At 45.4% G+C, this 24,491-nt stretch overlaps 1 protein-coding gene across 1 annotated transcript; it reads left to right on the plus strand.

The window, feature by feature from the left end:
* Positions 1 to 464: 464 nt before the first annotated feature.
* On the plus strand, positions 465 to 24,417 carry RNF10 (ring finger protein 10). Its single transcript, XM_074206021.1, has 17 exons — positions 465 to 645; positions 10,123 to 10,319; positions 11,522 to 11,721; positions 12,342 to 12,432; positions 13,336 to 13,520; positions 13,603 to 13,739; positions 14,178 to 14,338; positions 17,001 to 17,135; positions 17,430 to 17,697; positions 17,870 to 18,003; positions 18,279 to 18,396; positions 18,582 to 18,683; positions 19,156 to 19,308; positions 20,207 to 20,307; positions 22,446 to 22,503; positions 22,621 to 22,779; positions 23,258 to 24,417. Exons 1-17 carry the CDS (start codon positions 480 to 482, stop codon positions 23,332 to 23,334), a joined length of 2,442 nt encoding a protein of 813 aa, XP_074062122.1. The 5' UTR covers positions 465 to 479; the 3' UTR covers positions 23,335 to 24,417.
* Positions 24,418 to 24,491: the final 74 nt, after the last annotated feature.

Genomic DNA, 24,491 nt, shown 5'->3' on the forward strand with positions numbered 1-24,491 from the left:
GGCGCGCGGCCGCGGGAGGCCGCCCGGACTCCATTTCCCGGGATGCTCTCGGCGCGGCGTCCCCCCTATAAATAGTGCATCCGGGTTCTCGGCGGCGCTGTTCGGCGACTCGTCGCCATTCCCGGAGCAGCTCGGCCTCGGCCCCGGCCCTGAGGCGAGGCGCGACCCCCGGCCCGCGGCGGGAGAGCCAGAGTCCGGCCGGCCGGCGGGCGGGGCTCGCGGGCCCCCCACCTCGCCCCGTCCTCCCCGTCCTCCCCGGCCCCCCGCGCCGCCCCGCTCCGCCCGGCCCGGCCCGGCCCCCCGCGCCGCGCCCGCCGCCCCGGAGAAGCCGAGGAAGGCCGAGGACGATGTGGCCATGAGGGCCGAGCACCGCCGCCCCCGCCGTCCGCCGCCGGGCCCCAACGCCATGAGCCTGGCTCCCCGCCGCGCCCGCCCCGCAGCCGCCGCCGCCCCCGCCGCCCCCCGCGCCGCCCCCGTTGATGCCGCGCAGCCCGGCCAGCAGCAGCAGCGGCGCCGCCCCCGACATGGACAAGACCAGCGGCCCCGCCGGCTCCTCCGCGGCCTCGGGGGGCGGCGGCGGCAAAGGGCAGCAGCCGCCCCGCGCCACCTCGGCGGGGCCCGCCGGCGAGAGTAAACCCAAGAGCGGTAAGGGCCGGGCGGCGGGCCCCGGGCCCCCTGCCCCCCGGGCCCCCGGTGCCCCCCGCGGGCCGGCCGAGGCGGGCGCTGCCGCACCCCCGGGCCCGGCCCGGCTCGGGTTTCCTGTGCTAAGGGCCCGACAGCTGCGTGGGCAGGCCCGGGGGGCAGGTGGGGGGCAGGCCCGGGGGGGGCAGGCCCGGGGGGGCAGGCAGGCCCGGGGGGCAGCTGCTGGGTGCCTTCCCTCGGGGGCGCACGGCGGCGGGGGGCGGCGGAGAGGCGGGTCTGCAGTTTGGGACACTGGCCCTTCTGGCCTCCCCAGCCGGACTCCGCGGCCCGGGGCCTCCCAGGGCGGCGGTTGGGCATCCTGGGCCCGGCCTGGCGGACCTGGGGGTGCGGGTGGCTCTCGCCGGGTGATTCCCTCCGACCTGCCCCCGCTTCTGCCGGTTACTGAGCCCATGTGCCCCCAGGACGGCCGAGGCGGCCACCGTGGCCCTTCTGACGTGCCCTCTCCTGATCGGACTTTTCTTCCCTGGCACAGCACGTGCGCTCCTTTCAGGTCTCACTGTTTAGCCTAGCCGTCCTGCCTAAAATTCCGGACAGGCGCTGACTTCTCTCTTTATCGGCTCTTGGTGTGCCCGGTCCGAAATGGCACTGCTCTTGGCCGGAGCCGCGGCAACAACAATGTAGGCCCCTCGGAGCTCGGGGCCTTAGGATCTTGTTGTCTGAGGGATTTGGAGACCATTGGATTAGGAGTAGTTAGGGCTGGTTTTCTCTCACCGCACTTACAACTCTAAATCCAGGATCCCTGGCCTTCCTGAAATGAGGGAGTGGCACTAAAGTCTCCTGTTCCTTCCAGTTGTCATGTTCTGGGGCCCTCACGTCGCCCTCCTCCAGTGTTTTCCAATTTCAGACTCGAAGTTGTATGGCATCACTGTGGAGCTTAGGGCCATTTAAGATCTTGAAGAAAGTGATTTTTTTCTTCCCACTCCAGTGAGGTGGGTGGTCAAAGGGTCATTTTCTTTATTTCTCAGATGGTGAAACAGGTCAAAGGTGCAGGTCAGGGATTTGGAGCTGGGAAAGACTAAGATTTTAATTTCAGAAAGAACTTTTTTAACAGGAACAAGAAAGTTTAAGTAGCAGAGCTGACAGACTCCTGCTGGACTCTTTGAGGCTGCCTGTCTTTATCCTTGGTCTGAGGCTGACTAGCAGAGGCCTTTTCTCCCCTCCCCTTCACTAGACCTGGAAGAATCATGTGCTCCCCCCCTTTCCGCACCCAGCAGTCACCCCCTCACCCAATGGTTACCTGGGGTCTCACCTCTACCACCACACTAGGCTGATCCCTTTCCTTTCTTGGACCCGTTTCCTCTGGAACTTGAGAATGCTGCACCACCCTTTGGTCTTCATTGACCCTTCCATTTCACCCAGTGACCTTGTCTTTTCACCTCTCCTTTCTTCTCTTAGAAAGGGGAGAAGCAGAGAAGTACCTCAAAGGGGTATCTCAGAGAGGTAAAAGGATTGCCTTTGTGCCATCTTAAAGCACTCCTGGGCACCTGAACTTTGTTTACCAAGGGACACTTTTTGGGTAGTGTTTGTGAATCGGCTCTTGGGCCTGCCTGTCCCAGAAGCAGTATTTCAGGTGGGTGAGGCCTCTGATGTTTACCTAGTAGAAGATTTAGAACTGAAACTTGGAGGTTGGTTGATCAGACTCCTTCACTGCACAGACGAGGAAGCTGAGGGCCTCTGAACAAAGTGACTGGCCCCAGGTTTGAACCAGGTAGTGGATTTCAGAACCAGACTTTCTAGCCAGGCTTTTTTTTTTTTGTTTGTTTGTTTGTTAGGTTATTGAAAAGCAAATGGGGTTAAGTGGCTTGCCTAAGGCCACACAGCTAGGGAATTATTAAGTGTCTGAGGTCGGATTTGAACTCAGGTCCTCCTGACTCCAGGGCTGGTGCTCTATCCACTGCACCGCCAGAGCTCTTTTTTTGAAAGTCATTGCTGCCTCACAAGGGCTACTTGTACCACCACTAACAGGAAACTGAACCTCAGTTTCTTCATCTGTAAAATGAGGGATTTGAACTAGGTGGTTTTCAAATTCTCTTTTTTATAAAATGCAACTCTGTTTTCCTAGAATTTTAAAGTTTCTAGAACTCTGGAGATCATTTAATCCAGCTCCATTATTTTATGTAGTCAGGAAGTAAAACTCATGGATGGGAAATGACTAGCCCAGAGTCTGACCCCAAACTTCAGGCTGCTTCCAAGTCCCAATCTCCTTCCAGTTGTGGCTCTGGGCTCCACTTCTCATCTCCTCACCCCCCCTATCTGATTACATTTTGATTGACTTTTGCAGTAGGCTAAACCAAATTCAAACAAATCAGGATGAGGACATAGGTTGGTACTTGGAAGAAAGACACCTTTACAAAAGTTGAGGTTTTTTTCACAGCCTGCTGGAGATGCCTGAACTGATTTTGCGTTGGTAATGTGCCAGAGAAACTCAGAAGTGTAGAATCAAGGTGGTATAGTGTGGGTTTAGACAGTTTTAATAAAGAACAGAAAATGAGGGGCAGTGAGGTGGTGCAGTGAATAGAGCACCAACCTTGGAGTCAGGAGTTCAGATCCAACCTCAGACATTTAATTGCATACTTGTGTGACCTTGGGCAAGTCACTTAAGCCCATTGCCTTAAATAAATGCAATTAAAAAAGAAATACACAAGATAGGCTGCTTTGAGGCAAATCGAATGACTCTAAATGAGTCTGGGTTCGAGCTGGAGGTAGGTAACCTGCCATGTACCAAAGTCACAGCCACAGTTTGTTCAGGTTCACAAAGCATGGACATACATTTCTAAACTGCTTGCTGTTGATTCCATTTGACATTTGCTTATGAAACGTGACATACAAGACAGCACATCCATTGTGCTGCTTCAGTTCATACGTGAACAGACTCAGTCAACTTGGAAAATAACAGACATGACAGGGTCCTTCCCTGAGCTGTGAATGATGAGTGCGGGAACTGGGGTTTTGTACACTTGTGATTTAATTACAGATGCACTTGGAAGAGTCGCAGCCAGTCTGGAGTGATGGGGTGACTGGGGCAGACCACTTGGAAAACCTTAAAGATACCTCTCAGGACCCTCATCTTAATGGAGAGAGAAGGGAAAGATCTGACCTGTGGCTCTCTCATTACAGGCTTCTAAATTTTCATTTCATTTTTCTAAGAGTCTCCTTTTATAAAACCCTCTCTATCTCTGATCCAACTATTAACAGAGTCCTTAAGTGTGTCCCCTAGGGAGAAAGTATATGAAAGTCAGCACTGCTATTAAAACAACTTTTATTGAAGGTATATTACTGTACTCTGCTGCCCTGGGACTTTTGGGTAGATAAGACGAGTTTTTTGTCCCCAAAATCAAAGAGACTTGGGTCTAGCCTCTAGCAAGCAAACATTTGTATTAGCTTGTTGGCAAGTTAAGTGCTGACTAAACATACTGGATTCTTTTTCTTTTCCCAAGTGATATTTCATTTTATTCTTTCTAAAAATTTTTTAGATTTATTTTTAAGGTTTTTTTGCAAGGCAATGGGGTTAAGTGGCTTGCCCAAGGCCACACAGCTCAGTAATCATTAAGTGTCGGAGGCAGGATTTGAACTCAGGTCCTCCGACTCCAGGGCCGGTGCTTTATCCACTGTGCCACCTAGCCGCCCCTTTCCAAGATATTTTTTTTAAGATTTTCTAAGGCAGTGGGGTTAAGTGGCTTGCCCAAGGCCACACGGCTAGGTCCAAGATATTTTCTAAAAATTTTTTTGTATGGAAATAAGTTATGGAATATCCTGAGAATTTCATAACCAGAGGCCTTGATTTTTCCTGAGTCCTCTGTAAACCCACAGATGACAATCTCTAAACAGAAGTTTTTGCTAAAAGAACTTGTTTACAAACAAAGAAACCTCACTCAGATCTGCCCTTGTTTACCAGTGCCTTCTCGAGACTTCCTGGTATGTGTTTTCTGTGAGATAGTTCCCCACCAAGCATGAATCCTGTCAAGATACATGACAGGTTACCTCCAGCTAGAACCCAGACTCATTTAGAGGCATTCACTCTGCCTCAAAGCAGCCTGTTTTGTGTTACTTATTTTATTTGGAATTGATTAATTAATTAAGATGAAAGGATAAAGTTCACCATGAGTGTATTTTGTATTTTAAGTATTGGCTAATTTTAAGGGTTGTATTGAATTATATGACTCACCTGTTGGTTGAAGATAGACTGATCACATAAAACCTAAGAATAGCATTGACAGTTCCTGTTGGAACAGCCTTTCCCCCAAATGAAAGAATGGGAATGCAGTTCAAAGTGATTTCATAAACAGATGTTAAGCCTTTTGAAAGCTCCCCTCCACCCCAAGCTTCCAAATAGTCTTTATTTACTCAGGAGCTGGGGAAGGGTTCAGTACTATGAGGGGCTCATATGTCTTTTGTAAAAAAAGACAGAAAAGGACTGGAGGCTTCATTGATTTCCATCCTTTTCTTTCCCTATATCTGACCAAACCCCACTAAAGCTGCCTCTAGAGTTCCAAATGTCTCCATTGGGTTGACTGAAAACGGTCATGTTACCTTAGTTATAACAAGCTCAATTGCCTTCATTCCTGCTCCGTTAGTGATGAAGCAGGGAAGCCTGGGAGCTGGTGCTGGCCTTGGGTCCAGGAGCACCTCAGTTCCTGGCCAATCCACTTGCCCTCTTGGAGCCCCACTTTCCTCCGTGAAATAGGGATGTTGAGACTCAAATGAGGTAATATGTAGCATTTTGCAGACCCTCAAAAAGTGCTTTGAAACCATCTGCTGTTATCACCCTACCTGTGTTCGCCCTTCATCAGAATACTGGAAACAGGTAAATCTCCAAATTTGTTTGACCTTCAAAGTTGGAATGGCCTAATCTTTTCTCCAGTTTTTTTCCCAGCTAAGATCCCTTACTTTTGTTACATTTGTGTAGCTGACATTTATGTAGCACCTTGAATCTTACAGAGTATAGCTTCTTTCCTGTAATAATAATAGATGTTGAACTTCTTCTGGTAAAGAATTCAAAAACACCATTCTAGGAACTTTTAACAGTGAAATATTCCATGAACATTGCTCAGAAAAAGGAGAGAGAAAAGGGGGGAAAATAAGGCAAATGAATAGAAAGAAGGAAGCTTAATTTTATAGCAAACATGAGGCAAAGCCCAGTTGCCCCAAAAATAAACCTGTTACCCCATCCTGCTGGAGGGTGGACCCAATCACTAGAGGTTAGCAGAAGTTCCAGGTATTGAGGCAATTCTTTCAGGTTAATAATGTGGACTTCTGTTGATTCTGTTCACATACTGTACACAAGTCAGTTGCAAAATTATTTGCCTTTAAGAATCCTCAGAATTATATAGGAAGTTTGAGATGATGAGGTCCTTGAAAATGGAATGACTTTAAAGGAAACTTCTTTGAGAATGACTGTGTCTTCTAGTCTAAAGTCTTACATGTGGGAACTCAACAGTTGCTGCTTAAGGAAAACACTTGAAGTTTTTCTGAGGTCTCTCTGCTGTCTCCACAAACTAGGCTCCTGTCAGCTGCCCATGCACCTCCAATCCCTACCCCTTGGCCAGATTCCCTTTAGTGTTTATAGGCCTGGCATCAAGGTCCTCAGTAAATTCTGTTAACTAGACTTGTAGCAAACGCAGTGCTGCCCTGTGAGATGGAAGTGTTTGTCAGCCACTGCCCAGTTTTGTGGGTAAGGAACTTGACCATGATCCTCCTGTGAGTCCTAGCTGTTGCTCTGCCCTCAGCACCACCACCTGTCTCTGCTTTCACAACTAGAGTGATCTGGACATGTTGCCAAAGAATTTGTCTGTTGTGACTAGTTGAAAATGCCATGGAGGTGGGGGTAACGAGGCAGGGGCCCCTCAGTCAGCTTTTGAGGCTGCTGCATTGGCCCCCACAGATCTTGAGCTCTGAATTTGGGCCATTTAACCTCATCTGTTGTGTTTTGGAGCATTAGGACTAAGGGCTTCCTTCAGGGAGAGGTCCATTGGTGCTAGATCTCACTTTAACTTCATGCAAAATATTCTGAAAATGAATCCCTATTGGCCAGGCCACTGTCTGGCTGAGAAAAATTTGTCCCCAACTTATCCTAGCCAGTATTTGACAAACAAACAACCTCTTTGTAAAAATAGAGCTTTGAGGTTTTATCTCTGGGCCTCAGACCTGGCTGCCCTGCAATCTTCTTCTGCTGGGTTGGAGATAACAGAGCCAGACTCTCTTCTGTTCTGCCCTCTTGACTTGCTAAGCTCTAGGGTAATGGAAGCAAAGGTTGGGTTGGAGGATGGAGCAGCTGTCAGATCACGTCTTGGTTAATGAGGGTGGTCAGTTGCGGTCATCTCTGGGGTTTCAGAACCAAGTCCTTCCCTTCCCGGACTTACTTCCTATCAGTGATTCTGTAAGCCTTATGAAATTGTTCCTTGCAAGTGTTGTAATAGGTGGGGGAAATCTTGAAGACTGGCCTTCTGGGTGAATTGACAGGTCTATGCAAATCAGAGGCTTACCTTAGTTACTTTATTTAGATCATCAGGAGCTGTCTTCCTCAGTTTTGTTATTTTTTGGTGACTCCTAACAGACAAATAACTTGCCAGTGCTCTGAGAAATGTTGACATGTTTGTGCTCATTGAAGTAAACAACTTGGCCATTTGCTCCTTTCATCCTCTCCCTCCCCACCCCACCCTCTTTTTTTTTTCTTAATTAATTCCCTGGAAAATGAACAGTTAGAAGTATCAACCTCTGAATTTCAGCTTTTAGAAGGATTAACAACCTGACTTCCATGGATCCAAGGTGGTTTCCATGATTAACATCAAACTCACTTTCTTTGAAAATCAGATCTTTTCTTGCCCATAGAACATTTAATTGTCTTAATTGACAGCCTTCTTGGTAACAGATAAAAAATAAATGACTAAATAGTTGTAAACTTCAATCAAGAGTTTGAAAATTATAGAGCAGGTTTGTAGATATGATAAAGTCTACCTGAAGAAGTTGACCAAGCATGGGGGCTGGTGACCACTACCACAGCTGAAATGTGAAGGACATTTGCTTATTCTCAAGTTTCTTTTTGGGGGAAGCCTCAGTCTACATTCTATTTGGCTTTCAGATTTAATACTAATACATATTAGCTTCTGAAAATTGCCTTTTTCTAGTTTATAAGACTAATATTAGCATGATTAGTACAATTTGGGGAGAAAGCCCTACAGAACTTTAATTCCACTCATTTCATCTGGCAATTAAAGTCTCTCCCCCCCAACTGCCTATAGATACTAGATTTCTGTTTTCATCAAGTATTGAAAAACTTGATTTTGACTTAATTTGGAAAAATTTTTACTCAATGGAACATTTTCATTTTTCTTGAAACTTTTGTGTATTGCTTACATAAACCCTCATTACTATGATTTATTCGGCTAATGCAGGATGGAATTGCCATAATTTCTTTTTTTTTTTTTTTAGGTTTTTTATTTTGCAAGGCAAATGGGGTTAAGTGGCTTGCCCAAGGCCACACAGCTAGGTGATTATTAAGTGTCTGAGACCGGATTTGAACCCAGGTACTCCTGACTCCAGGGCCGGTGCTAATTTATCCACTGCGACACCTAGCCGCCCCCATAATTTCAGTTTACATTTATGTTACAAAATGGACCTGTTAATTCATTTCTGTAGGGAACCTCCATGTAAGGAAATTACCTTTACCAATGCAGTGTTGTACCTTCTCTGCAACTTAACGGCCTTAGAGAAATGTCTATAGCCCTGAAAGATGAAAGGGATTACTTTCCCAAGGTTATAGCCATTATATTTCCTAGGTGTACCTTGAACTTAGGTCTTCCTGATTTGGAAGCCAGTCCTTTTTTAGCTTTTTAAAATTTTTTTTTAAACTTAAGGCAGTGGGGTTAAATGACTTGCCCAAGGTCACACAGCTAGGCAATTATTAAGTATCTGAGGTCAGATTTGAACTCAGGTACTCCTGATTCCAGGACTGGTGCTCTATCCGCTGCGCCACCTGCCCCGGTCCTCTTTAGCTTTTAAACTAAACTGCTTCTTTCATTTTTCTTAAGGTATTTTGAGAACATTCATAGTTTTGCATTACTTAGCCTATTCTCTTCTTGCAATGAGGTGGTCACATGTGGAATAAATAGATTAATTAGAGACAGAATGGACATAGAAGGCTTAAAAAAGTATTCAAATCTGGGGAAGGTTTTTGGAGATTATCTTGTTGAGGCCCAGTGAGGTTGTGACTTGTCTAAAGCCCCACAAGTGGTAAATAGCAAAGCCAGCTAAATCAAGCTCCTCTGATCCCAAATCCAGACCTCTTCCTAAAATGATTTTGGCCTTTGTTGTAAGTCAGCATTGCTAAAAGTTTTTTTCCTGAGGGATGCTTTGAGGGCTCTTCACCTCTTGTGAAAGGGGTCCATCTATTTTTGAACTTGATAATAATATCTCAGGTGTCAGGCTTCGGGCAAGTGGTTGTAAGGTTCTGTCAGCATTCAGTTTGGAGTAAAAATCATAGGGCATATATTTTCTTAATTTTTAATTTTTTTAAATTTAATTTTTTCTTTAGGTTTTTTTTTTTTTGCAAGGCAAATGGGGTTAAGTGGCTTGCCCAAGGCCACACAGCTAGACAATTATTAAGTGTCTGAGGCCAGATTTGAACTTTTAGGTACTCCTGACTCCAGAGCCAGTGCTCTATCTACTGCCACCTAGCCACCCCATATTCATCATTTCTCACAGCTCAGAAGTAGTCTAATATCACTGGGTCCTGTGCTTTTTTTTTAAGTTTTATTTATTTAGATTTTTACAAGGCAAATGGGGTTACAGCCATTATGTATCCTAGGTGGGCCTCAGCTAGGTAATTATTAAATGTCCGAGGTTGGATTTGAACTCAGATACTCCTGACTCCAGGGCTGGTGCTCTATCCACTGTACCACCTAGCCGCCCTTGTGCTTTTTTTTTGAGTGGGTTTTTTTTTAGGTTTTTGCAAGGAAAGGCTACACAGCTAGGTAATTATTCAGTGTCTGAGACTGGATTTGAACCTAGGTACTCCTGACTCCAGGGCCAGTGTTCTATCCACTGCGACACCTAGCCACCCCCCATGAGTGTCTTTTAAGAGTAATCATTATAAATTCTGTTCAGGAAGAATTGTGATATAAGAGCCCTAATTATCAAAAACATCAGGGGTTTGTAAAACATAATGCTGAAATTGGAATAAAATGATAGGAAAGTTAAAACAGTATATAGTTAGGTTCATCATGATTTCAGAAAAAAAGTAGAATCAATATAGATTTGTAATTAATGCAACTGGTTTTGCCTTTGCTTTTGTAATCTATTAATAAAGTCTAATGACTTGATCCAAATCCAGCCATGGGATGGGGGATGATTGTGTTGCTTTTTGGCTATTTGGAAGCTGAGATTTTCCATGAAACTTTTAACTCATGTTTTTTTGCTTTTTAGATGGAAAGAATGCGGGTGGATCCAAACGTTATAACCGTAAACGTGAAACTTCCTATTCCAAAAATGAAAACTTTAACACCCAGTCCCGTCGCCCCAACTCACAGAAAAGCAAAACTTTTAACAAGATGCCCCCTCAAAGGGGCGGCGGCAGCAGCAAACTCTTTAGCTCTTCTTCTAATGGTGGAAGACGAGATGAGGTAAGGCTTCTATGAAGGTTCCCTGGACTACAAGGAGCATGGCAGCCTGCCTGTGGTATCTCTACTTTGTGAAGATCACTGAAGTATCTCCTTGAGTGCTTGTGGGAGAAAGTCCTGCCCTTCTTGAATCTCTTGCTCCTTCTGCCTCAGAAGGCAGTGAACTTGCCTTCAGGATGGCTGCAAATCACATCATATTTCCTGGGTTTGATGATTTGATATCTTAGCTTTGTGTAGATACTCTTCTTGAAGTAGAGGGGATCATTTCTTAGTAATGGAAGACATTTAAGATATTACCTGGTTGGCTCTTAAGTCACACTTTGCTGGCAGGAGAGGGTCTTTCATGATGGAGTGCTGGGAGAAAGAAAAACCGACAAGCAGGGCCAAGTGCTTTTACAGTGTGTGACTTAGGATTTCTCTTTCAAATGATTGTGTATTTCTACCACCTGTTAAATTCGTTTTTAATTTGATGCTGATAAGATTTATTTCTAGCGGGAGTTAGTCAGCCTACAAGTTCTAATTTTGTCAGTTTTAATTAAAAATGAATAGAAATGTGTCTGAGAGAGTCTTTTCTGGCAGGATGCGTAAGCCTGGGGGAGGGAGCCCTATCAGCTTGGTCTCCTAGGAAGTGAAGTTCCAGGGGGCAGGGGCAGTTGAGACTGGCCCAGGGAATGAGGGCGAGGAGGTAGGCATTGGGCTGCAGATTTTTGTTTTAAGGAGAAAATACTTTGTAGCCAGATTTTCACAACAGAGGTTCCTGCTGCTTTCTGTTCTTAGATAACAGTGCCCGAATAAGGGTAGACTGGTTTAGTCCAAACAGTCAGCATGGTTCAGATTTCTGTCTCCAGCTTTTGGAGGCTCTTTTGCTTGGCCTGATTTAGACTGTTCTTTTTTGTTGTTGTTGTTTTTTTGTTTTTAGGTTTTTTTGCAAGGCAATGGGGTTAAGTGACTTGCCCAAGGCCACACAGCTAGGTAATTATTAAGTGTCAGGCAGGATTTGAACTCAGGTACTTCTGATTCCAGGGCCAGTGCTCTATCCAAAGTGACAAACTCTTCGTTTTTGTCTGTTTTAATCTGTTGGCTACAGCTTTATTTTTTCAAATGGTTAGAGTAGAATTGAATGAGTAATGGGTGTTGGACTGGCACCTATAGTGGATCAGTGCTCAGGTCATCTTTATCTAAAATACTACCCTTTTTTTCTCAAGGTAGCAGAGGCTCAACGGGCAGAGTTCAGCCCTGCCCAGTTTTCTGGTCCTAAGAAGATAAATCTAAACCACTTACTGAATTTCACTTTTGAACCCCGTGGCCAGGCAGGTCACTTTGAAGGCAATGGACATGGCAACTGGGGGAAGAGGAACAAATGGGGACAAAAACCTTTTAACAAGGAGCTCTTCTTACAGGCCAAGTGAGTAGGAGAGAAATAGGCAGAAACGTAAATTCTCGTGAGGATATTGTGAAGTGTCTCTCTAAGCTGACCTGTACTTTATCTTGGGGGATGGAAGAATGGTGTGGGAGGGAGGCACCGATTGTTAGAGTCGGGGTCACTTGCGGAGGGGGGGGATGGAGGGCCCATTGTCACCTAAGCATAAAACATCTAACCTCAACTCTGGAGGCTCCCTGGAATAATGTTAAAAATTACATGTTGTTTTAAAGGTGTATGGTGCTTACCAAAATACGAAATTTGACAGGGAGCTCTTGGCTTTGCTCCAAGGCTTCCCAAGTCCAGCCTCCTGGGACAAAAGTGGCTGCGCAGTCCTGGACCAAGCAGCGTCTGGGCTATTTTTAGTTCTAGAGAGGCTTGGGGGAAGGGCTGGATGGACTTTTGGAAAATGGAGTCCAGTGGTTCTTATTAAACTCATGTCCACTGGACCTTTTGTAACCTGCCAGAGAGAGAATTCTCTGTGGTATTGAGGGTAGAGTTCTGTGTCCAGGCTAGTAGGGGTGCTAGCTTGATGCTGAATGGCATGGCTGTTGTTTGCCAGACCTACTGATGGGCTGCTCTTTCCTCCCCAATTCCTCATCCAGCTGCCAGTTTGTTGTGTCTGAAGACCAAGACTACACAGTGCATTTTGCTGACCCTGATACTTTGGTCAACTGGGACTTTGTGGAACAAGTGGTCAGTAGCTCAGCTAAGCATGTTGACAGTGGGGCGTCGGGGGTGCTGGGAGTGGTGGGGTGAGATCATTCAAGGGATCCCTCCCTCCCTTCTGGTCAGATCAGGTTCCTGCTGAGACTTCTGGGTCCTCCGTACAGGTTCCTAGTTGGGAAGTTCTGACCCCATTTTCCATGGATAAGGAGTTCATTGTGTGGCTGGTGAATCAGCTCTGGTCCTGGGGCTAGTAGGAGCCTCTAGCCCTGACAGAAAGCAATGGCCAGTTATACTTCAGGGAGGGGGCAAGTTGACTTTTAGACCCTGAAGATGATCGTTTCGTGGAAATGGATTTCATTGGCAGCAGATAGTTTGGACCCAAAGTAAAACTCTCCCCAAACCAGCAGGCAAAGGAACTACATGGCTGCATTTCCTCATCAAGTCATAGTCATGGCTGATTTTGGTTTTCAACATGAAGGCTCAAAGTTCTGGGAAGCCTTGGAACAGTCTTGTGCTGAATTATAGCAAGGGCCTGATGTCCCCTCCAGGGCTTCTCTAATGACAAAGGAACTTCCTTGCCCTACCTGGCAAAAAAACTTCATTTAAAGGCCAGCACAGGCTGCCCCTCAGCCCCTTCTCTAGAATTCTGCCAGAAGCTGTGTCACAGAGAGCTGTCCTGGAGCGAAGCAGATGCTTGGATATGGGCTTTAGAGACTGATATTTGCCTACAGAGGGCTTAAGGTCACACAGCTACTAAGTGTCCAATTTCTGAGGTCTGATTGGAACTCAGGTCTCCCTGATTCCAAGGCTGGTGGTGCCACCTAGCCAACCTTTACGCAGAGGATTTTTTGATGGTCAAGGAGGGGCAGGTGGGCTGTGTTCTGGCCCATCCTTTTGTCAGTAACCCTTCTCATTCTTGTGCCTCTCCAGCGCATCTGTAGTCATGAGGTGCCGTCCTGCCCGATATGCCTTTACCCGCCAACTGCAGCCAAGATCACACGTTGTGGGCATATTTTCTGCTGGGCGTGCATTCTGCATTACCTTTCGTTGAGCGAGAAAGCCTGGAGTAAATGTCCTATTTGCTACAGTTCTGTTCACAAGAAGGATCTCAAGAGGTGAGGCTCAGAGGCAGTTGACCCACCCTAGGGCTTCAGAGGCACCCTGTTCCCACTTGACAGTTCTCTTCCCACATTACAGTGTTGTTGCTACAGAGTCACGCCAATACATTGTTGGCGATACCATCACAATGCAGCTCATGAGAAGGGAGAAGGGTGTGTTAGTGGCTTTACCCAAATCCAAATGGATGAATGTAGATCAGCCTATTCACCTTGGAGGTGAGTTACCTGCTTAATTAATAATACCCTGGCACAACCTCTTCAGAGCCTGCTAACTATTAACTTCTGACTTCTGAGTTGGTAGACCCGAGGTGTCAAACTTGAAGCCAGAAAATGATCCCCAAACTCCTAGGTACAGTCAGAATCATTATGTTCAATTGTAATTGGGGAATGTTTAGCAAAAGAAATAAAAATACAATATAAGTAATGTAATTTGTAGTTTTCTAATTCAACATGTGGCCACAGGGATCCTTTTTAGTTTGACACCACTAGAGGAGACAAGACCCAGCAAACTGAAGTAAAACCTCAGCTTTCAAGTCTGATTAAATTTTCTATAGATGGTCATGACCTTTGATAGTGACACATATTTGTTTTGGTCATTTGATTTTATTCAGTTCATCAAGTGGGGATTCTGGGGGTTTTTTCCCTCTTGGACAGATGACCAGCATAGCCAATACTCCAAACTCCTGCTGGCCTCCAAGGAGCAGGTGCTACAGCGAGTGATTTTCGAAGAGAAGGCAGCCCTGGAGCAGCAGCTGGCAGAGGAGAAGCACTCCCCTGAGGCCTGCTTTGTTGAGGCCGCCCTCCAGGAGCTCAAGGTGGGGAGACCAAGAACAAATTGGCATTGGAAAAACAAACTGGATGGAGGGAGTTAGCCTGGAAAATCACACTTATTGGCAAAGCTGGGATTTTTTTCTATATATCTCAGGACCAGTCTGATTTAACTCACCCTCTGTTTCTCATATGTTAAATTTTTTTTGCTGTGGTTTGATTAGAATGTCAGTGGATTAATTGCAGTTAAACTTCTAAGAAGCTTATCCATTGATATATTTACTGTACCTGCTTTGTTTGAAGCAGAGTCAGGTTCCATGTTGGGGGGGGTGGGTAAGATGAATCAAACATCGTCCCTGACATCATGGAGCTGACCCTGGAGTAGTAGATGGTGTAATTAGAAGCAAAGGGAAGGCCCTCTAATTGCTCTTGGTGGAGACTGAGACAGGTGTAGATATCCTGACAAGCCAATGTTACAAAACTGATCTGTCCTGACCCAATCCCATCCCTGAGACCTTATTACAAAATCATGAATGGACCTATGTGTCAAAGATACCTAATTCTAAATGTAATAGCAAAAAATTGGAAATGAACAGGGTATCCATCAATTAGAGAAGAGTATCATTAAAAAGAAAAAGAACATAAAAGGAAAAATGGAAAGGGGAATGTGAATGTATATAAAGACGGCATATATGTATTGTATATGATTCACAATCCTTTTTTAGGAAGTTAGAAAAACAAGGTAAAGGATTTCTAGATGGTACTTGTAAGTCCCAGAAAGGCATCTTTGTTTTTGTTTTCAGTTTTAGTTTTTTTTAGTTTTTAGTCTTTAATTCTTGTTAAAAGCTAAGAGGAACTTTGAGTCAAGCCTTGAGGGGTGGGTGTGTTGTTTGTGGCCTGAGATGGAGAGGTTAGGGCATCTTGTGGGATTAGCAACAAGGGATAAGCATGTTACTCCTAGGGGAGGGATAACAGGGAAACACTGGGCAAGAGTTCAGGCCTCAGGGATGTCCAGTTTGGCCAGAGTATAAAGGTTTCAAAGAGGAACAGTGGGAGATAAGGTTGGACGGATAGTTTGGACCAGCTCATTCACATCTTTGGTGCTGTATTAAGGAAATTTAAGTGCTTGAGGGCTTTTGAGCCATATAAATATCTAGGATAGGTTAGGGAAAGAGTCCTTATACTAATTAGTTTCCTTGCTTCTGGTAAGAGATAATGAAGGTCTGAAACAGGTTGGTAGCAGGAGGATTAAAAAAGGTAGGACAGAAATGACAGGTGAGGTATTTCAGAGGTGACATCATTAAGACTCATTGCCTCAAGGGACAAGGAAAGAAGGAAGAGATAAAGTTGGCTCTTGACCTTAAGCCAAGAGGTATGGGAAGAGGAGAGATCCACAAGAATAAGGAAGTTGGGAGTGAGAAGCAGGTTTGACTTGCTGAGTTTGAGGTATGCCTTCTAATACTCAGATAGTATTAGAAGTCCAGGATTCAATTAGGCCACTCTGTACTAGGAAGAGGGGTAGTGTGGACAAGATGCTTCTTCAGTCCCTTTCTTTTTACATACACTGTTCAATTATAGAAGAATTTTTTTACAAAAATAAATTTTAAACAATTTTTTGTCCTTTGCCTTGTATAGTATGGTTGCTGCTGTGGGTTGGCTTTCTTTGTAGGAATCGCATAGTTTAGTTTTTTGGCTCTGTTCTCTTCATTCTGTGTTATGTGTATGTACTAAGCCATAGGACTCTTATTCCTGGAACATTCTGGTTAATTGACTTTTTCCTGTAGAGTACTTTGCCTGTGAAGATTTTCCAAGCATCTTTGGGAGAATCACTCCTTTTTAGGCTGCTCAGTAACTCAAGTTAAAATTATTTACTTTATTTGTATCCTTTAATTGCTACTACTTCTGTCTAAGTCTTTGATTTACATTGCGAAGACTTGTTTATCATATTGTTGTTGAGTGCTCTGGACAGAGGATCATGGATGATGGGGGGTGGCACACAATCTTGGTAAGGCGTTCTGCCTTGCCCTTTTGAGCTATAAACACTAGCTCTTAGTGTCTTTGTTGTGTTTTCTTTTACTTTTGTTTTAGAGTTTTCAAAGCAATGGGGTTAAGTGGCTTGCCCAAGGCCACACAGCTAGGTAATTATTAAGTGTCTGAGGTTGGATTTGAACCCAGGTACTCCTGACTCCAAGGCCGGTGCTCTATCCACTGCGCCACCTAGCCACCCCAAGTGTCCTTGTTTTAACTTGATCTCTCTTGCTTATTTATTTATTGACAACTATAGACTTGGGCAGAAATACCTGGACTAGCAGGATTCCAAAGATTGTTTAGTCAGAGGAAAAGGCTGAGGCTCCCAGGGAACTTTCAGGTGTGGGTCCTGAACTGAGGTTCTTGAGTTTGTCTCTTTTTTTAATTTTAATTTTTTTATTTATTTTTAATTTTTATTTATTTATAGCAATTGGGTTAATAAGTGACTTGCCCAAGACCACAGAACTAGGCAATTATTTAGTGTTTAAGGTCCTCCTGACTCCAGGGCCAGTGCTCTATCTACTGCAACACCTAGCTGCCCTTGAGTTTGTCTTGATATCCAATCTGCTTGGTTTGACTATATGCTACCTCTGTATACCTCCTGGGAGAGATGTTATGGTTCCTTTCCCTGCAAAAAGAATTGTATTTTTCAACAAACCTCACATTTCTCTCTGACATTAGGCTCGAGAGGAAGCTTTATCAGGATTAGCTGAAACCAGAAGTGGCCAGGTCACTGATGTTGTGACAGCAGCAGAAGAGCTGGTTCTATTAGCAGCACCCCTGGACAAAGAACCATTGCTCCAGCCCAGTCCCCAGGTGGGTGTGTGTGTGTTCCTTGATGCTAATTAAGCAGTGTCTTTGCTTTTCTGTCACTATTAATGAGCTTGCAGTTATGCACCTTGTCTTGTGCTCATTCCTTAACCATGTGCTCATTCATTTTTCACATCTTTGACAGAGAGAATTAGGTGGTCAGATTCCCACTTTGTCTTGGAACCTTCTAGAAGTCAACTAAGTGATTTACCAGAAAGCAGACAGATGGCCTGGCTCCCAGACTGGTGTATTTTCTTAGCAGGAAGTGGATTTGCTGTTGATTAGCTTTTGTTTCAACAGTGTATACTGGAGTATCTGTCTGCTTTTGATGAAGAAATTATGGACCCTTGCCCTGGAGGATCTTCTCTTCCCTCTCCCCACCTGGTGCAAGAGGAGGAGGCAGTGACTGAGCTGGAGCCTGGGATGGTAACAGAGATAGATGACTTGGAGATAGTGGATGGAAAAGATGTAGAAGGGACCACCTGCAGCAAAACCAGCCAGCAGGAGTCCAAGGCCATCCTTGGTACCAGATCCTTGGGCAGTTCTCCTTGTTACTACTTCTATCAAGGTTAGTGGTATGAAGGAGGACTGGGCATCCATGAACATCCTTTCATTGACTTAATTCAAAGGAAGATCAAATTTCCAAAGGTGTCTGATCCGATTCTGAACCATTGGGAGGGCTGCAAGATTCGGGGGGGGGGGGAGGCTGGTAAAGGGTAATGGTGACTTTTGCCCCACAGCGGAGGATGGACAGTACATGTTTCTGCATCCTGTGAATGTGCGCTGTCTTGTGCGGGAGTATGGGAGCCTGGAGCAGAGCCCCGAGAAGATCACAGCCACAGTGGTGGAGATTGCTGGCTACTCTATATCAGAGGTGAAGGAGGCTGTTAGGTGCCAGCACTGCTCATGCTTCTTGGAATCCTTAAGATGAGGGGAGATCGAGCCTCAATGTATTGCATGGTGGGGGTGGGGAGGGATACCATTTCCTCAAAGCTTTAGTTAGTTTTTGTGCTGAGGCTCTGGACTTTTTGGAGGTATATTTTCTTCCCCCTTGGGCTAGAGCCTTATTCCTGGAACATTAGCTGGATGTTCTCTACAGTGTGTTGCTTAGGTCTTTGTTGAACTTTGGCTCCTCTTTTTGCACTGTAGGATGTTCGGCAACGGCATCGTTACCTCTGCCATTTGCCTCTCACCTGTGAATTCAGCATCTGTGAACTGGCTCTCCAACCACCTATTGTTTCCAAGGAAACCTTGGAAATGTTTTCAGGTGAGCATCTCTCCCTTTTTTCTTTTACACAAGAAAACCAGTGAGTGATATGTCAGCCTGAGTGAGTCTTGATAGTGGAAGAGGACATTGCTGGTGGGAATGGAGAAAGGTGTTGGATAAGACTCCTGGCTCTGCCTGAAGTGTTCAGCACTTTGCTTACATCATTTCCTGCCTCTGATCTATAGATGACATTGAGAAGAGGCGACGGCTACGGCAGAAAAAGGCTCGGGAGGAGAGGCGGAGAGAGCGCCGGATTGAGATGGAAGAGAATAAGAAGCAGGGCAAATGTAAGTTAGGTGACTGGCCTCTGTAAGGTTTTGGACTGGCAGTGGCTCGTCTGCTCTTCCACCCAGAGGAGGGAGTCCTTTGAGGGCTACAGGAACTTTACATGCATCACTGAACTTGATCCTAAGGCCCCTAGTGCACCCTCATTTTACAAGTGAAGAAAATCTCCCTCAGAAAAAAAGATGTTACCCCATGGTCATGCACTTAGGGGTTAACTCTAGGGCTCCAACCGAGATCTCCTGACTGGTTCTGAAGGCCTAGAGAGTAGATGAATTTGGAGGCGGGGGGGGGGGGGGGCATTGGAGAATCCAGTGCTTGGAGTCATCAAATGCTTTCATTTTACTAGAAGAACTCGAAATTCAAAGAGCTCCCATCTTTGGGGGGCTGTGATGCTGTGATCTTGTTATAAACTTGGGCTTTGGGGGAAGATTGAGATCCTAGAGGAACTTGAGTTGTTCTGCCCTTCCTCTGTAGATCCTGAAGTCCACATTGCACTAGAGAATCTGCAGCAGTTTCCTGCCTTCAATGCCTGTTCCCCTGATCCTGCTTTGGTTCTCACCAGCACTGAGGGCCATGGTTCCTTCTCCCAGTCTCCTCTGAGCAGAAGCCCCGGGTCCCATGCAGCAGGTGAGTTTGTCAAGTGATTGTCCCACAGGTGGTCACAAAGTTATCAGAACAGAAGTCATATCAAGCTTGGATCCCAGTCCTGAAATTATTAGCCTCTCCTCCTGGGTCACATGACCCCAGTTAAGGGTATGGTTTTGTTGTTTTCATGATAGACTTTCAGAGTTGGCCAAGGTGAGTGGCTCAGAGCATCAGAACTGGACAGTCCTGGCTGGGAGTGAACACAGCTGTTGGGGGCAGATTCATTTTCCCAGCTGGTTCTCAGCACAAGGAAGCATTTCAGGTTGACATAGGAAAAACTTTACCATTAAAGTTATTATAAGATGAATGAGCTGCATTGAGAGATAATGGATTCCCTTTTATTGAAGGACTTGGGAGGAGTTTGGCTGGCTGACAACTTGTCATGGTGCAGTGGTTTTCTTTTTCAGGTGTGGGTTGTACTAGATGGAGCCATGCTGAGATTTGATGTCCCCAGTTCAGCTTCTATCCCCACTTAGTTTTCACTCTGAGCAAACCTAACCAATTGGATTTGCATAGTGGGGATTTTTGTTTCAATCTAGTCTTCTCTGAAGTTGTGCCTGGGACAGGACTTACTGGAACTTGGGAGCCAGTCAGCATTTCAGGTGGGAAGGAAGGGAATTCCCATGGAGTGAGCTGTTTCAGAATTCAGTTCCTCTGTGTACAAACATCTTGAACTCCTTATGTGGATGATAGACCAAGTGTTTTTTTTTAGTTCTTTTGAGGAAGGTGAAAAGAGAAAGTGGATTAATGTTTGATAATAAATTTAATGTAGTTAATATCTTCTATTTGGATTATTTAAGCTCATGTTCTTCCTTTTTTGAGGAAAACAACAGCTTTCATTGTTACTGTTGTGATTAGGTCTCTGGTTCTTCTTTTGCAGACTCTGTGTTGGCTTCTTTGTCACCCACTGATGGTCAGGGCAACCCTTCCTTCTCCGTTGGGAGCCTGGAAGAAGAGTCTCCCTTTCCTTCCTTTGCCCAGGTAAACCTTTTGCTTTTGGAGAAGCAGAAGGGTATTTGGCATTGCTGTTCATTCTGTCCTTGACCTTTCTAAGATCCATGCCATCAAACCTAAAGGGACTTGGTGAATGACACCTGCTACGGTAGGTCCCAAACTCTGATGCTTGACTCACTGGGCTTCTTTAGAAATAAGTGTGTCTTGTCACTGAGAGCTGGCTAGGAGGCAGATGATTTTTAAAACTTCCTCTGCATTCCTCTTTTTTAAAATGGTAGCCATCCAAGTTAATATAATACCAGTGCGTAGAGTTGGACAACACAGCAAGTAGGAGTTGGGTCTAGTTTGGTTTGGTTTGGTTTTTCAAGGCAATGGGGTTAAGTGACTTGCCCAAGGCCACACAGCTAGGCAATCATTAAATGTCTGAGACCGGATTTGATCTCAGGTCCTCCTGACTCCAGGGCCAGTGCTCTATCCACTGCACCACCTAGCTGCCCCCAGTCTAGTTTGTTTGGAAAAGAACCAAGAGGATCCTTGTGGAAGAGAAGGCTATAGATGAACTTTGAAGGTTATTGCTTTATAGAGATAAAATGTACATCTGAGCTCCCCTTCCTTTAATTTTAGGATTTTGAGTCCAGGGAAAGATTTTTTTTTAATTTTTACAGTGAAGAGAAGAAAAGTAAAGGTTATTTTAAGTGGCCAACTCCTCCTTTTTTGGCTGATAGAATATTCAGAAATAATAGGGCTTTACCTATTGTGACTCTGGTCAATTTATAGGGATACTTTACTAAGCTTAATGTTCAGATAGCCAGTGAAGAGTGTTTTGTGGCTGAAGTTGTTTTGTGCAAGAATTTGTTTCTCCCTGGCAGGTAGTTTAAGACTGAGTCATTTTAGTAGTAAATCGTCTTGGCGGGTAAAATGGTTTGGAGTCTTGGTGGGGTCGGTTCCTTGGAGCTGCTGTTATCGGCCTTCACAAAAGAAGCTTGAAGCTGGGGCTGCTAAGTGATGGATTGAAGGAACTTTGGAGTATGATGAAATGAGATGGATTTTGTTTAACTCCTAGGTCTTGGAGCAGGCAGACAAGTGCCTAAGAGTTTGGCAGTGGTCTTGGCTTTACTGATTTTCCTCCTTTTGACATCAGATTTGCTCAGAGGTCTTTTTTTAAGTACAGCATATTAAAAATCCAGGTGGCGTTCAAGTATACACATACTTGAACAAAATTCCCATTAAATGGGGAAGAACATTTGTCTGGAAGGTTAAGAGCACCTGCTAGAACCAGAAAATCTGTCCTAAGAATTATTCTTTGTTTCTGTCACTAAGCTTTCAATCATTCTTACTAAGAACCAAAACCCAACTTACTTTCTAGTATGCAACAGCTTCCAAACATCTTCCTAGTTGTGACATTCTTGGCAAATGGTAGAAGGCTTAAGGTGACTTGTGAGTATTCCAGAAGAGACCTGGTTGGACTGGAGGGACTGGGGTGGAACTCTGACTGCACATATCCTGGGGAGAAATGGAAAGACCAACTCTCAGGAGAGCTAGTGGCTATTAAAAGGAGGGGAAAGTTATAACTTGCAATAAAGGGTAGTGAATAATTTGGGCCTGATGAGATTCAGATGTGTTTGAAAAGAATTGACAAGCTGGAGAGACTACTAAATCATAAGGCATTTGCTATTGAAGAATACTAGCCAGGCAGTGTACAACCTGGGGAAACTGAGAGTGACTTGCCAAGTCCCTCCAGCCAGCAAATGACTGAAGACGGGTTTGAGTTCTGATTGCTGACTTCAGAGCCCACTTAACACCTCACTGTCTAAATGTCTTGTCATATCTGAATTCTTAGACTAGCAGGGATGTTAAGGAAGGCCTTTGATCGAAGATGTGTCAGAATCCATAGCAAGAAACTCATCCCCATTCGAGGTAGACCTCCTACGCCCCTTTTGACAGCCTTTCATTCTTTCTAATCACTTGTGAAGAAATTCTAGGTCACTAAGCTGGCTTTGGCCTTGACTCTTCTTTTGCATATTAATCTGGTCTAGGCTCAGTACCGATCATCCCCATTTACTAGACCAGGGACAAGGTAAGAGTGTGGGGCTGGTTTGGAAACTGGCCCAAGCTACGCTAACTAGGTTTTGTGGTCCTGGCTAACACCATCTTGTCTTTGGCAGATGCTGAGGGTTGGAAAAGCCAAGGCAGATATCTGGCCCAAACCTGCCTCCAAGAAAGGTGAGAGGAGCTCTTGGATGGGGGAACAGTTGTTTAGAATCTTAGCTGTAAAGGGAGGGTCTTGTGGTTCTGGGTGGCTTGGCATCCTTGCTCTGAGAGTATTCTGGCATTTTCTAGATGAGAATACTCTAGCTCCTCCTGCCCCTGTAGACAGTGATGGGGAAAGTGACAACTCAGACCGTGTACCTGTGCCCAGCTTCCAGAATTCCTTCAGCCAAGCAATTGAAGCAGCCTTCCTGAAACTGGACACCCCGGCCTCCTCAGACCTCCTCTCTGGTAAGGGCAGAGAACTGACCTCCTAGTCTCACTCAATGACTTTGATCTGTTAAAAGTAGATTGTGGACCCATTGTAATAGTGGAGTTGTCAAAAAAAAAACACCCTAGACTGAAATGAATTCATCTCTCCAAGGCTTATCACAAGCTTCTGTTTCTGCCACCTTGAAAGACCCTTTCTTAATCTCTCCCCTTCATGTCCCTTCTTTGAATCTCTGCCTCTATGACACCATCAGCAGAAGAACCTTCATCCCAAATATGTTCAGAGTTGCATCAGATGGCTTGTTCTCCAGGCTCCCTCAAACTCCAATTTGGTCATTTATGAGTGGATGTTTTCCTGGTAGAGGCAATTTGGGCCTGCCCTCCCACTTTTATAATCTCTGGATCCTCAACAAATACTTGGTGACTGCAACCTCCCAGGCCTTTGGTTTTTTGAGCCCTGAATTATAGCTAAGTCCTGTCGTTGTACTTTCTTTAACAGATGAGAAGGGAGGAAAGAAAAGGAAGAAACAGAAGAAGAAGCTGCTCTTCAGCACCTCGGTGGTCCACACCAAGTGATGCTTCTGGCCTCCAAGTCCTCTCCATCTGGTGTTTTCTTTTTCCTTTGCTTTGTTTTGCTGCTATAGTTTTTAAGGACTTGAGTTTGCACAGATTAGCTCTGTTGGGGGGAGGGGGGTTTTCCACAGATCAAGGGGGAAACCAAAGGAACTAATTTAAATACAGTGTATTTTCCAGCTTCCATATTTACACCAGAATAAAGTATTGACACTCACATATACAGACCTTCAGGCAAGGTTTCTAGTTGGTGCCAATTCCATCTCTTGGCCTATGTGCAGGTGGTCTTAGCATTCTAGCCCAGCTCTGGCCCCTGGGAAGCCAAGCCCTCCCCAGGCCGGGTTGCTCAAGAGCCAAGAGTTCCAGCTGCAGCCACTGTGGGCTCTGAGGGACGGCTGTACTCATCTGACACCCCCTTTCCTGCTGCGTAGCTCACACAGGGTTCTAGAGGACACACACTAATCACAGTTCACATCTTTTTCTTTTCTTTTTTACAAGTTAGTCTCTTCTACCTGTTCTGGATTTTCTTTTTCTTTTTTAAAGAACAGAAGGGTGTGGGAGTAGATTGGATTTAGGACATCCAGCTCAAATTGCAATTGTTTTTCTTCTGGCCAGCAGAGAGCCTGTAGTGCCAAGTTCAGAGGGTTTAGGCCTCTGAGGACAGAATAGTAGTAGTTGGATTTTGGACTTCCTGGGAGAGAGGCCTCTCCTTCCACCTCCTTTGCCTAACTCCCCTCGACCTGCTGGCTAACTCTGATTGACCACATACCTACCTCAAGCTTGGGGTAGGAGGTACCAAAGGGCCCAGTCCCAGTGACACCAGCAGGGACAGAGGAAACACTGCTGTTGAGCTGGGGCCTCCAACTGGGATGCAGGAAGAGGCCTGGGCCCGAGCCGGGTTGGAAGCAGCCCTGCCCCATTCTCCTGCCTCCCTCCTTCTCTGGAGCAGTCTCATTCTGCGCTGCTTGGGGTTTGGTTTGAAGCTGAGTTTCAGTGATGTGGATTTTTGTTGTTGTTGAATAAAGTGACCTCTAGGTGTAACGTAATGGCGAAGGCTAACAGTTGCAATAAATCATATGCACAAGAGGAGTGTGAGCCTTTTTTTTTAAACCAAACTGGTCCCTCCCCCCACTCCTCCATATGGCTCAAATGAAGCTCTG

This window comes from Macrotis lagotis, chromosome X (assembly GCF_037893015.1).
Source record: "Macrotis lagotis isolate mMagLag1 chromosome X, bilby.v1.9.chrom.fasta, whole genome shotgun sequence".
Classification (NCBI taxonomy): domain Eukaryota; kingdom Metazoa; phylum Chordata; class Mammalia; order Peramelemorphia; family Peramelidae; genus Macrotis; species Macrotis lagotis.

Excerpts from the sequence above, each read along its gene's own strand:
- RNF10 (XM_074206021.1), top strand. The coding sequence starts at position 480 with ATGCCGCGCAGCCCGGCCAGCAGCAGCAGCGGCGCCGCCCCCGACATG. Across the intron at positions 11,722-12,341 it reads GAGCTCTTCTTACAGGCCAA|CTGCCAGTTTGTTGTGTCTG; the intron begins GTGAGTAGGAGA and ends TTCCTCATCCAG. Across the intron at positions 19,309-20,206 it reads CCCCGGGTCCCATGCAGCAG|ACTCTGTGTTGGCTTCTTTG; the intron begins GTGAGTTTGTCA and ends CTTCTTTTGCAG.